Genomic DNA, 13478 nt, shown 5'->3' with positions numbered 1-13478 from the left:
TCTCTCTCTCTGTAACCTTGTTTCAAATAAATAAATAAATCTTTAAAACAGTAAAAAGAGGTGCTTGGCACTTGCTTTTTTTAAAACTTATTTATTTATTTTATTTGAAAGGCAGAGTTGCAGAGAGGGGGAGAGAGATCGAGATAGAGCAAGAGAGAGAGAATCTTCCATCCACTGATTCACTCTCCCAAAGAGCTACAGTGGCTGGGGCTGGGCCAGGTGAGGCCAGGGGTCAGGAACACCATCCTGGTCTCCCACATAAGTGGCAGGGGCCCAAGCACTTGGGCCATCTTCTGCTGCTTTCCCAGGCGCGTTAGCAGGGAGCTGGATGGGAAGTGGAACATCGAGGGCCAACTGGGTGGCCAGTGTAGGAGGGAGCAGCGTCACTCACTGTGCCACAACGCGGCGTGGCACTTCCTGGTGTAGAGGACCCCTTGCCCTGAAGTCTCACTCCAGGCTTCTCGGGCCAAATCAGGCATCCGGCTGGTGGTTCCAGCATGGGTGAAGGCATGCCCTGTGTTTTTCACATGCTTCCCAGCCCACGTCGGCAGCGGCTTCATTCACCACGGCCGCACCCCCAGGCTTTGGGGAGCCTCAGTTTCCCTCGGAGTTCCAGCCCGCCCAAAGCCCAGCCTCTTAGCACACTCGCTTGTTGCGCTCGGCGCCCCTGGGTCTCGGCGCCCATGGCCGTGGAGAGAGCGGCTTCATGGCGGTTTCTCTGTGTTTCAGGGCGGAGCCCGTTCTGTCTCGCATCCAGGAAAACCGGAAGCGTGTGATCCTGCCTTCCATCGACAACATCAAGCAGGACGACTTTGAGGTGCAGCGGTATGAGAACTCGGCGCACGGGTACAGCTGGGAGCTGTGGTGCATGTACATCAGCCCCCCGAAGGACTGGTGGGACGCCGGAGACCCTTCCCTCCCCATCAGGTCTGTAGCAGGGCCAGCTCTGGGGACCCGAGGGCACTGGAGGAGAGGCTGACGCAGCCATGGGCTGGAGCGGCAGGGTGCGAACGGCTGCTTGGGAGCTGCGGGTATCTTAGGAGCGCGTAGGTTTCTTGCTGAGAGAGGACTTTGCGGTTTTGCTCCATCACGCACAAGAGTCCAAGGGCAGCTCGCAAGTGCACTCCCCCTGGGTGGTGAACTCTGTAAAATTGGACAAAGTCGCATTCCCCTGGGGGAACCTGCTCTGCGGTTTTGCTCTTACGGTTTCAGTTGCGTGTGGTCAACCGTGGTCGGAAGACTCCGGAAAAGAACAGCTCATGTTTTTCAATAGCTCGTATTGCAATATATCGTTACTGTTGGTTCCTCATCTCTCACGGGTCCTGACATGCAAATGCAACGTTATCATAGGCACAGTGTGTGCGTGGGTGAAAACCAGTGCCAGCCACCATTTGAGGTATCCACCCACTGGGAGCTGTGGAATGTACCCTCTCTGGAGAAGTAATGGGATCGGGGGCTGCATTTTATCTTTGGAAACGTGTATAATTGCAGCATTTTCCGTCTTTTTTCATCATACCATATCACATAGAAAAGGGTGATGGTTGTGGGGTGTTCTGGGTCACTGAGGGGCATTCGGAATTCTCTGTCTGCCTCCTGGTCCCAGATGCTGTCCGTCTGCCTTCAAGGACAAGGGGATCCGAATCTCCTGGCTCACCCATTGAGAATGTCAAGTAGTAAGGCTCTCTAATGAAGTCGGTTGATTTCGATGTCCTCTTGGTTTCTTCTTGCTGTTGGGTCAACTCACCACAAACACACTGACTTAAAGCAGCATCGATTTATTCTCCTGCAGTCCTTTGGATGACCCATATGGAGCAAAAGTCCAAGTGTTGGGAGGGCTGGGTCCTTCAGGGAGCTCCAGAGGCCACAGCCACCTCCCTTCTCCCTTTGGCTCCCGCTGCCTCGGCCGCCTGGCTTTTTCCCCTCCTTTGCTTTCTCGTCTCCCTCTTAGACTCTTGCTGTTACATCTGTGGTCCAGATGCACAATACCGGACAACCTCCCCACCCAAGATCAGACACTTCATCTCATCTGTAGTGTTCTCATGTCGCACAACACGAGCAGGTGCAGAGACGAGGGTGTGGCTGTTTGGGGCTGGCGGGATCGCTGAGCCCACCGGGAATGCTGTGGTTTTCAACCAAAGTGACCTTTATGCTATTTCCTGCAAGTTCAACTTGGGCTCAACATGACCTTGAAGTTTTGGAACCTGGGTTCTGTCCAGAGTCCCAGGAGGTGACAGAGGCCTGTGGCTGTGGCCAGGTTTCAGAGATGCATGCTTGTTGGTGTTAAGGGGGATAACAAGAAGGCATCCTGGACTAGGAGTGAGAGCTCCTTCCTGGGGATCGTGAAGTTCTTCCTCCCTTGACAAATCCGTGATAAATAAGAGTAGGATTTTGAGACGTCCTGTTCTTTCCCATTCAAGCTGAAAAATCGCCTTAGAGCAGAGTCACCCGCGGATAGATTTGTGCCCCAGGGAAGGTCATTTATAGCCCTGTAACTCCCTGAGCCAGAACCATCTCGTGGCTCAGTGCCCGCCACAGCCATCCCGCAAGGCTGCAGGGCTGTCCTCCTGGCATTCTGCAGATACCAATGTCATTGCCAAGGTGTTACCTGAGACCCGGAGTATGGCCTTCAGGAATAGTGAGACTTTAACAAGCAGTGCCTGAAGACCCCCTGGCCTGATCTTCAAGGGATGAAATTCAACTGATGGACTGACAGATGGGGAGTTTGATATTTTGGCCAACCTGACACAGGGAAGGCTGGCTACCCAGCCGTGACAGGTAACAGAAGGAGGATGTGACCCTAAGTAGTAGCAGCAGAGAGTCCAAGTGCTTGGGGATGCCCAGCCGGCATCTATAAAGGCACTAAGCAAAGAGCTAGCTTTTATTTCCCGAGTTACGGTAACATGAATCGATGATTAATAATGCACTTTCAAAGGAACCCAGAAACTAACGTGATCACGAGTCATTAATAGTACATCCATCTCTGTTGTACAAAATAGAATCGAGCACGAATGATCTCCTTTTAATGTATCTTCACTTGCAAAATGCTTGATTTGTTAATAGTGGATGGGGATATTTAATTGTAGGGAAGACATTGTATGATCCTTTGGCTATTACAGAGTCAGAGACAATAGGATTTTGTTACCATTAGGATGTGAGGTTTGCCCCTTCTTAGCATGATACCAAATTTTTAATAAGTATGATTTTGCTTTGGTAAAAGTGGGGTTGTAGAGAACTTCCCATAACCCAAATAGCATTAGGTTAGGAGAGACTGCCCAGTGGTAGGCAAGGTAATAAAAGGAGATTTTTACATGAAAGGAATTTATAACATTTCTGTTTGAGTTCTTCCCCTGTTTATTCTTAGGTGAGTGTTTTCCTCCTGCCTGGAAAACAGCTGTTTTCCAAGGTTTTCTGTTTGTCCTCTGCTCTTCTCTGTTTACTGCGGAGTTTCGGGTATGCAAAGTGCACAGGTACCATTCAGGAGGGCAAGGGTCAAGTGTAAGGGTGGGGGATGGGGGCAATACTGCCTCAAAGTCCGGGACTCATTTGTAATCAAAATCTACCAGCAGAGACTGGCTTTGTGGCGCCCTGTGCTTATGAGGCTGGCATCCAATATCAGAGTACCAGTTTGGGTCCCAGCTGCCCCACTTCTGATCCAGCTCCCTGCTAACATACTGGCAGCAGAGGATGGCCCAAGAACTTGGGCCCCTGCCACCCATGGAGGAGATCCAGATGGAGTTCCTGGCTCCTGGCTTCTCTGGCTTCTGCCTAGCCCAGACCTGACCATTGCGGCCATATGGATAGTAAACCAGTTCATAAAAGAGCCCTGTCTCGGTCTCTCTGTATCTTTCTCTTCCTCTATCACTCTGCCTTTCAAATAAATAAGTAAGTCTTTAAAAAAAAAAGTTAACAAGCAGTCAACATGAACCCAGAAAGGTTTACTGAGAACTTTTAATTATGCCCAGACACAAGGGAGACAGCACGGTGAAGAGAGGTTCCACCACTGGCTCTACATTGGGAGCTTAACGGGAGTTTTTATTGGGTTGCTGCTTGGCACACGACACATCTGTTTGCACCCAGCTCCGTGTTATGTGCAGGTGCAGTTACTTCTGCACACACAACACACTCAAAATGGTGGTGGTGTTCACTTCCGCTACCCCAGGAAGGTCATACGGGGGTCACACTGGGCTCTTTTGGGCACGGGTTAAGGAACACCCTTCTGGGACAGTAGGGTCATGTGTAGTTAGGGTCAGTATGCTCCTTGCTCCTAGCTGGGTGGGAGTTGAGTTGGAGATGGATATGTGTTCAGGTCAGGAGGTGGATTGGTGGTTGGGTTGGAAGGGACTTGGTTTTGAGTCCTGCTTCTATCCTATGCCAGAAGACTAAAAATGCATGTCCCATCATGGAGGCACCTGCTACCAGCCCTGGATGGTGGGCTGTGGAGACACAGGGCCAGTGGGTCCTTAGACTTAAGAGGAATAAATCAATAAATCTCGATCCTTTGTGTAATGTCTTGACTTCATAATGTCGACAGTAAGTCCCTCCTCGAAGCGACGAGGACTCATACACATGTCTATGATGGCCCCCACAATGTGGTCTTTGCTCTGCGCTTGTTCCCCTGGAGCCCTTGGTCATTCCTGAGGTAGCCTTGGTCCATCTTTGTCCATGCAGCTCACCGTGGGAGTTGTGAGATGCATGAGGTTTTATTGTGGGGCTGGGGAATTTGAGAGAAGTAGCATCACCCAGAGCCACAGACTTTCCTGGAACGTGAGTGCAGAAGCCTCTGGAAGATTCCCACGTCTGTGTCTTATGCCCCCATTATTCTCCAGAGTGATTGATTGATTTACTTATTTATGTATTTGAAAAGCAGAGGGACAGAGAGCCAAGAGGGAGAGTTGGCGAGAGAGAGAGAGAGAGAGAGAGAGAGAGATCTTTAGTTCATTTTCTATGTGACATCAACAACCCATCATTAGACCAGTGGATTTTAAACTTCTTTTGAGTCAAGGGCCTCTCTGATAATTTGCTGAAAGCCATAGATCATTCCCCCTGAACATGAATAAGGGGGCAGAACGTTGCATGAAAGTTCATGAGGTTTGTAGATGCTGCTCCTGTTTAAATGGCCTGGCCCAAATTCAGGCTGAAATGTAATCCCCATGGTAAAGGCCCAGGTAGGACCTGTAAGGGGGAATGAGAATGGATTAATCTGTGCACGGATTAGCAGATTAACAAATTATCCAGGAAATGGCTGTGTCACAAAACTCCCTGTGGGTCACTTGCTCTGCCTAACAACGTGATGCCCTGTGCCACCTCGAGACCCCTCAAAGTCTCCATGAGCAAGAAAGACCTCTCCAAAGCCCCCTGACTTTGTCCCTCCCCGCCTCCAGCACTGCCAGCAGAATAAACCGTGTTCCTTTCTAAATTACCCAGCCCATGGTTTTCCCTTTTGGCAGTGGAAAATGGAGTGAGACAGTGCCTCGAGGCCCATCTCCCAGGGAGCCTCAGGGCGGACACTGCACACCATGGCCAGATGCTTCCACTGGGGTCTGCTGGCTGGAGCCTCTCTTTACCTGGATGTACCACCCGCTCATCTCTCTGCTTTGTGAAGCCAGGGCCTGGCTGGCTGGGTCACAGCGGTAGCCCCTCCGTCTCCCTGATGCTGTTCTGAACCTGTTTCTTCTCCGCTGCCCAAGCCGTTCCTTTCCTTGTGGATCTCCTGTGGGAAGTCCCCTCCCACCCCAGAAATACAGGTGTGCCTCTGAACCAGCTCATCTCTTTCTGCTCATCTGTGAGCCCTGGCCTCCATCTGAGCCTCAGACCCACTGATCCATCCATTCGTTCAATAAAGAGTTGACCATACCTGCTAAGGGCCGGTCTGCCTTCCTTATCTTAGTGTTTGCTGATTCTGAACATTTCGTATACGTGGAATCACACAATATGTGGCTTTCTAGCTTCTTTTTAAGAAAGATGTATGTATTCATTTGAAAAGAAGAGTGACAGAGAAAGAGAAAAAGAGAGATCTTCCATGCACTTATCCACTGGTTCACTCCCCAAATGGCTTCAACAGTCAGGGCAGGGCCAAGCCACAGTCAGAATCCAAGACTTTATCTCTTCGCCCATGAAGGTGGCAGGGACTCAAGTACTCGCTGCTTCCCAGACACACCAGCAGGGAGCTGGATCAGACAGAGCAGCCGAGACCCTGACCAGCGCTCCAACACCCAGATGTACATGTTTCAGGCAATGGCTTAACCCACTTCCCCACAGCACCTGCCCCAGTCTGGCTTCTTCGTTTAAAAGATTCATCCATGTTGAAGCATCTTTGTTGGTGGCCCATAAAGGTGGTTGCTTTAGAGTGGCCCCAGGTCCACCTGTCTCCATTGTGTTCCACGTATGGTTTCAGGCGTTCACCTGACTTTGTCCGCCACCCTGGGAGGGGGACAGGTGACATCCCCTGCACGGGGCTCCCCTCTGCTGCATGGAACATTCAACCTTCTCCTAACTGGAAGCTGTGCACCAGCAAGGATCCTTCTGCGTTGCCAGGCTTCAGGTTCAGTGGCCGGAGCCCCGGCCCTGCTCTTGGATACAGCCCACTCCCGACACGGTGCTCTGCCAGGACTCCACTCACTCATCCGACACAGCCAGCCAGCCGTTTTTGCCTATCCAGTGAACTCGTGGCTTGCATCTGTTGTCAGAGCGAGCACAGGAAGAGCTCTGTTTGAACATAGCACAGTCCTATGTGAGGGCTTTGCTTTTGTGGACTCAACCAGCCATAACTGAAACTATTTTTTAATTGCATCTGGACTGCACATGCACAGACTTCTGTCTTGTCATTATGCCAGCAGTGCTACAGTCTAATAGTGATTTCCATAGCATTTCTATTGGATTAGTATCCTACGTGATGTAGAGATAATTTAAAGTAGGCAACAAGATGCATGCAAATATTGTGTCATTTTATAGAAGGGACTTGAGCATCCACACATGTTGGCATCTGCAGACCTGGAGCCAGTTGTCTCCAGATACAGAGGCAATATTGCAGATGTAGCCAGGAGACTGGACCAAGGAGAGAGAGGAGTTATGAATTCAGAACGGACAGAGAGGCCGGGACCCAGGACGTGAAGAGGGGCTTGGTCTTGATCGGCAGGAAATGGAAGCTCAGGTTCTGTGACTCACACTTTGTGAATGAAGAGGTGACGTCACTTACTAAGAATGAGAGGTGGGCGTAGGGTCCTGAGCTACAGAAAAGTGGCCAAGGTCTGGAGTCATCGCTGAGAACAATGGGGATGGGTGAGCTGACCAAGAACGTACAAAATAATGGGTGGCTATTTTGAAGGCTCAGGGATATAAATTCACGAAAATTTCCACTGAGGGTTTGTGACCAACGAGAGCTGTGAATTCTATGGTGCTGTGATACCTGGATAATGGGGTCCAAGTCAGATACATCCTATACACATAACGTAAAGGTCATCTCATGCAATCTTTTTTTTTTTTTTTTTTTTGAAGTGCACTTGTGTTTGTCTGTGACCCATCACAGGAAGTCAGGTGTGGAAATTTCCACTTGGAGGCATCATGGAGGCACTCAGAGAGTCTCAGGTTTTGGAACATATTGGATTGAGGATTTGGGGAGTGGAAGTGCTCAGCCTGCATGTGGCCTGAAGGCATCTAAGTTAGGTGCACCATGCATTCTTGAAAACTTTTAGGGGCTGATGCTGTGGCGTAGTGGGTGGAGCCACCACCTGCGGTTCCAACATCCTGTGTGGGCGTAGGTTTGAGTCCCAGCTGCTCCACTTCCCATCTAGCTCTCTGCTGTGGCCTGGGAGAGCACTGGAAGATGGCCCAAGTCCTTGGGCCCCTGCGTCCGTGTGGGGGACCCAGAGGAGGCTACTGGCTCCTGGCTTTGGATCGGCACAACTCTGGCTGTTGCAGCCAACTGGGGAGTGAACCAGTGGATGGAAGACCTCTCTCTCTTTCTCTCTCTCTGCCCCTCTTTCTCTCTCTGTGTAACTCTGACTTTCAAATAAATAAATCTTAAAAAAAAACCCAACTTCAGAGGCCCGTAGCTCACAGCATGGGGGCTGCTGATCTGTAGGGTTCCCTCCAGCTGTGAAATGCCTGGACTCTTACCACGAGGGGGCAGGGTCCACAGTGTCATCGGTGAGAATTGTCATGACCTACTGCTGTCAGGGCACTGGCTAAGAGCTGAGTCAGGCATCTTCTTTGAGGTGCCAGTGACACCCCTGTACTCTGTTATGTGACCCTGTAATTAGTGACATTATTCATTAATACCTAATTGGGGCTGGTGATGAACAATTAGCAATTCTTAATCCAACATACAGTTTGATGATAGATTATAAGGTGCAAGACTCATTAGAGCCTGCTAGACTCTCTTAGTTCAAAGGGCTGCAGCTAGGAGCTCAAATTCTGTACACAGATGTCTCTAAAGGGAACAGGTTATTTTTTCCCCTCCCTGCAGGAATATACGACTGGCTTACACAAGAGGAAAGAATCAGAGTCTTTTTTAGACTTTTTTAGGCTTTAAAAATAGGCATATCTTCCCTATGCATCAGCAGGTGTATTTTAGGAAGCAATTGTGTGCTCAGCTATGGGAAAGGCACATGTCTAGAGGGACAGTGTCAGTGAATGATAAGATTCTCCTGTCCTGGAGTTCACGGGCCAGTTGGAGACACAAGATCAAGTCCATGGGATAGTGTATTGGCCCAGGTAAGTGCAGGTTCATGGGAGGGAAGAAATTTTGGGAAAGAATTGGATGGAAAAGTTCATGAAAATCACTGCTAGCACTGAGAAGTTGATGTCAATCTTCATTTTTTTTTTAAGATTTGTTTATCTGAAAGGCATAAAGACATAGAGAAAAAGAGATCTTCCATCTGTTGGTTCACTCCCCAAAATGGTCACAACAGCCCGGACTGGAGCAGGCTGAAATCAGGAGCCAGGAACTCCATGAAGGTTTCCCACGTGGGTGGCAGGGGCCCAAGTACTTGGGCCATCTTCTGCTACCTTCCCAGGGTCATTAGCAGGGAGCTGGATTGGAAGTGGAGCAGCCAGTACTGAAACTGGCACTCTAATATGGGAGGGATGTTGGCATTGCAAGCAGGGGACTTAAACCATTGCACCACAACACTGGTCCCAGCCATTCTTGTATTTTGCATGATGAAAATCCATTTGGTGCTCCTGCCAGCCCTAAGATATGATAAAGACTATCATTATCATCTTATTACAGGACAGCAGCTGAGGGTACAGTTAGGGAAGGACCTTTCCCAAGGTCATGCACCTAGTGAGAAGCAAAGTTGGGAGTCAGGTGTTGGTCAGGCAAGTAGAAGGAGACGTCCTTGGGCTGGGTACAGTAATTCCACCCACCCACCCACCCACCCACCCACACACACACACACACACATTATCTGCAATTTTGCTTCTCCCAGTTTCAGTTCCCTGTGGTCAACCAGTGTCTGAAAAATATTAAATGGAAAATTCCAGAAGTAAAGAATGCCAAAGTTTTAAACTGCACACTGTTCTAGACGTGTGATGACATCACCCCACACCACTTCATGCTGCCTGGATCGGGAATCACCCCATTGTCTTGGGGCAGGGAGTGACAAGACAGCCCAGTAGACTGAGTCCCAAGCAGAGATTCAGAACCCAAGGAGTACTGTTCAGCCTTTAATAAGGGGGAAATCTGGGGCAGGCATCTGGCAAAAAGCTCAAGATGTGCCTTGGTTTGAGTGCCTGGGTAGAGTGTCTGGATCTGAGACCTCACTGTGCTTCCAATCCAGCTTCCTGCTGCTGTGCACCCTGGGAGTCAAGTCCTTGGGGTCCCTGCCACTCACATGAGAGATCTGGCTGGATTCAATTCTGGGCTGCTGGCTTTGGCCTGGCCCAGACTTGGCCATTGTGGGTATTTGAAGACTCAACTGGGGCCAGCGCTGTGGCGCAGCAGGTTAACACCCTGGCCCTTACAGGCACCTGTTCAAGACCCGGCTGCTCCACTTCCGATCCAGCTCTCTGCTATGGCCTGGGGAAACAGTAGAAGATGGCCCAAGTCCTTGGGCCCCTGCACCCATGTGGGAGACCCAGAGGAAGCTCTTGGCTCCTGGCTTCGGATCGGTGCAACTCTGGCCATTGCGGCCAATTGGGGAGTGAACCAGGGGATGGAAGATCTCTCTCTCTCTCTCTCTCTCTCTCTGCCTCGCCTTCTCTGTGTAACTCTGACTTTCAAATAAATAAATAAATCTTTAAAAAAAAAGACTCACTGGCAGATGGAAGATGTCTGTTTTTCTATCTCTGTGCCTCTCTGCCTCTGGGGTGAAGTGAAAATACATAAATGAAAAGGGGGCAAATCCCGTCCTTTGAGACAGTATGAATGAATGTTGAGGAACTTATGCTGGGGGAAGTAATTCAGGCACAGAGAAGAAAATGCCACATGGTCTCACTTACGTGTATAATCTAATAAAGCCACCTCATCGCTACAGAGTAGAACAATGCTGACTCTCATTCGATCAGCGGAAGCAGGGGAACTGCTGATCCAAAGACGCAAAGATTCACAGAGACAGAAGGACTGGGTTTGGAGATCTATTACACAGCAGGGCGATCACGAGCGATCATCCTATACCACAGACTGCAGAAGAGTACATTTTAAACGGCTCAGCAGAAATAATGACAGGTGACTGAGGCAATGGAGATGTGAATGAGCTTGGTTCAATCATGCCGCGTTCTGTGTGTACATACATCAAAACATTGTCCACCATGCAAGTCTCTATAACTATGGTTTGCCAATCGAAGCTAACAGTAATAATAAATTTTTAAAAAATGAATTTGAAAAATAAAACATATTGAGATAGGATTGTAAAAAAAAAAAAAAAAGGGGGAAGAGGTGTGGGTGTTGTGGCACAGAAGGTTAAGATGTCACTTGGGATGCGTGCATCCTTGCATCCCGTATCACAGTTTCAGTCCCACCTATTCCACTTCTGCTCCAGCCTCCTGGAATGCCAATGCAACCAAATTTGGCCCAAGTGCTTGGGCCCCTGCAGCCCATGTGGGAGACACAGAGGAAGCTCCTGGCTCCTGGCTTTGAATCAGCCCAACTCTGGCCATTGCGGCCATTTGGAGAGTGAACCGGTGGGTAAAAGGGTTCTCTCTCTCTCTCTCTCTGTCCATCCTCCCCATCCCCGCCCCTTCCTCATAGTTTCTTTCAAATAAATAAATCTTAAAACATAAGATAAGGAGATCAAGGTACATCTTTGGAGCGATGTGTATGTTGCATAGAAACCAAACCAACTGGAGCCGTGGACCGCCAGTGGGCTGGGTGCTGGGCTTGGGGTGTGGAGCTGGTCCTTTGCAGCAGTGGTGGGTAAGCTGGGGTTAAAGGTCATGCTGACGGGTGTGCCTGTCCCTGGGTCTAAGTGAGGAGAGCCAGGGTAGCAGTCTATAGCTCAGGGGGCCCAGTGAGGCCCGTCATATTGCAGGAAGCAAAAAACCACCATGAAGAGGCTGGGCCTTCTCCGTGGTCTCTCCTGCCTTCCCAGCCTCCCAGCAACAGACGAATGATCTATTGGTGTTGCTGCCTGTGGGCTCTGTGTCATCAGGTAGGCCACTGACCCACTGTGTAACGGAGCTTTTCATTTTCTCATCCATAAACCCTACCTAGCATTCAAAGGCCTATTGTTCCCATGGTAGAACATTTGCATGACAAAAACTTGTAGTCCCCTAGATGAAAAGTATTAATTAAAAACGCCCTGAAGTTGTGGCATGAGGCCTTGCAAATCATTAGCTGTTTCAGTTAATAGAGATCTACAGAAGCGAGCCAGTAAAAATTTTTAAAAAAAGAAACCTCCACAAAACACTGCCTGCTTTCTTCAAACCTGGAGGAGCAAGGTGGGTAGAGGGTGTTGGTTCAGTGGAGAGGAGAGGACTTGTGCCACCGAGAAAGAAGCATCGCGAATAGAATACTGTTCAGAAATAGGAGTGCATCCCGTGGCGCTGCGTTTGCTGTCCTCTTTGCTCTGAGTTCCTACCATGCGTGAGCTCCGGCTCTCAGCAGGCTGGAGGATACTCTCTTTGTATTTCAGTCCTCTCCAATTATATCCATGTCTGTGCATTTTTGCAACTCAAAATGCAAAGTCGGTGAGTGAAAATGACGCCCGGGAAAAGCAAAGAACGGTTTTTCCTTCTGGGAGGTTGGCGAATGGAAGTCTCAGCTGAGTCTGGAGAGCTCTTGCTGCTTGTTCAGGTTGGCTGGGAAGGAGGCCCAGGAGACAGCTTCCTGTGGCAGGGCCCTCGAGGAGCATCTTGGTCAACTCAGGCGGTTCTGGGAAAGTTGCTGGGGATTTCACGAGGGCGCATCGACCAGGTTTACATGACTTGATTATCTAGTATATGGGTAGGATTGTCCTAATTTTAATTATAGTTAATTTCTTTTTTAAAACATATTTATTTATTATTTGAAAAGCAAAGTTACAGGGAGGCAAAGAGAGAGTTAGAGAGAGGGAGAGAGCTTCCATCCACTGGTTCACTCCCCAAATGGCTGCAATGGCCAGAGCTGTGCTGATCCAAAGCCAGGAGCTTCCTCCAGGTCTCCCATGTAGGTGCAGGGGCCCAAGCCCTTGGGCCATCCTCCACTGCCTTCCCAGGCCACAGCAGAGAGCTGGATCAGAAGAAGAGCAGCCAGGACTCAAACAGGTGCCCATATGGGATGCCAGCACTGCAGGTGGCAGCTTTACCTGCTACACCACAGCACTGGCCCCTATAGTTAATTTCTTACTCTGACTAATTGTAAGTGAAACTTAGTCATGGTAATGTATGCATGGGAAAAACCACAGTACCTATAGGGTTTTGTGCTACTCATGGTTCCAGCCTGCTGCTGGGATGTATCCCTTGTGTGGAAGGGAGGGCGACTGTAGTCATTCTACTGTGCAGGGCTCTGTTGAGCAGTAAATGAACTAACCCACTAAAGTGCTTAAAGTGGACCACAGCTGATAGTAAGTGTTGCAACCCTGTAACTGCTCTTGTTACTGTTATGCTTCTGTAATCTACAACGAAGATCTTTGTTCCTCTCTATGGGACTCCGATAGCCCGTGTCTTCCTATCTGATCTGGTCCTTACAGCTGGTGGCCATGACAGATAACCTAAGCACTGGATTATCCTTGATTTAGTATCCTCCATATGAGGAAGAACCCCGAGTGTCACTAAAGCAAAGGCACATTTGTTTGAAAGGCAGAGTCGCAGAGAGAGACAGACAGAAAGGTCTTCCATCCACTGGTCCACTCCCCAAAAGGCCACAATGGCCAGGGCTGGGCCAGGCTGAAGCCAGGAGCCAGGAACTCCATCTGGGGCTCCCATGTGAGTGGCAGGGACCCAAGCAGTTGAACCATCTTCTGCTTCTTTTCCCAGGTGCATTAGCAGGGAGCTGGATCAGAAGTAGAGCAGCCAGGATTCAAACCGGCACCCATATGGGATGCCAGCGTTACAGGTGGCGG

General features: G+C 49.6%; 1 protein-coding gene across 1 annotated transcript in view; it reads left to right on the top strand.

Moving 5' to 3' along the window:
- The window catches only part of GALNT17 (polypeptide N-acetylgalactosaminyltransferase 17), a 507972-nt gene that overhangs the window by 261683 nt on the left and 232811 nt on the right, over positions 1–13478 (top strand). Inside the window, exon 5 of the mRNA XM_062179837.1 lies at positions 730–927. Within this exon, the coding sequence (XP_062035821.1) occupies positions 730–927 (198 nt within the window). The remainder of the gene's footprint in view (positions 1–729; positions 928–13478) is intronic.

The sequence above is a fragment of the Lepus europaeus genome, chromosome 21, assembly GCF_033115175.1.
Source record: "Lepus europaeus isolate LE1 chromosome 21, mLepTim1.pri, whole genome shotgun sequence".
In the NCBI taxonomy this organism is placed as follows: Eukaryota; Metazoa; Chordata; class Mammalia; order Lagomorpha; family Leporidae; genus Lepus; species Lepus europaeus.
This window is presented reverse-complemented; position numbering and strand designations above follow the sequence as displayed.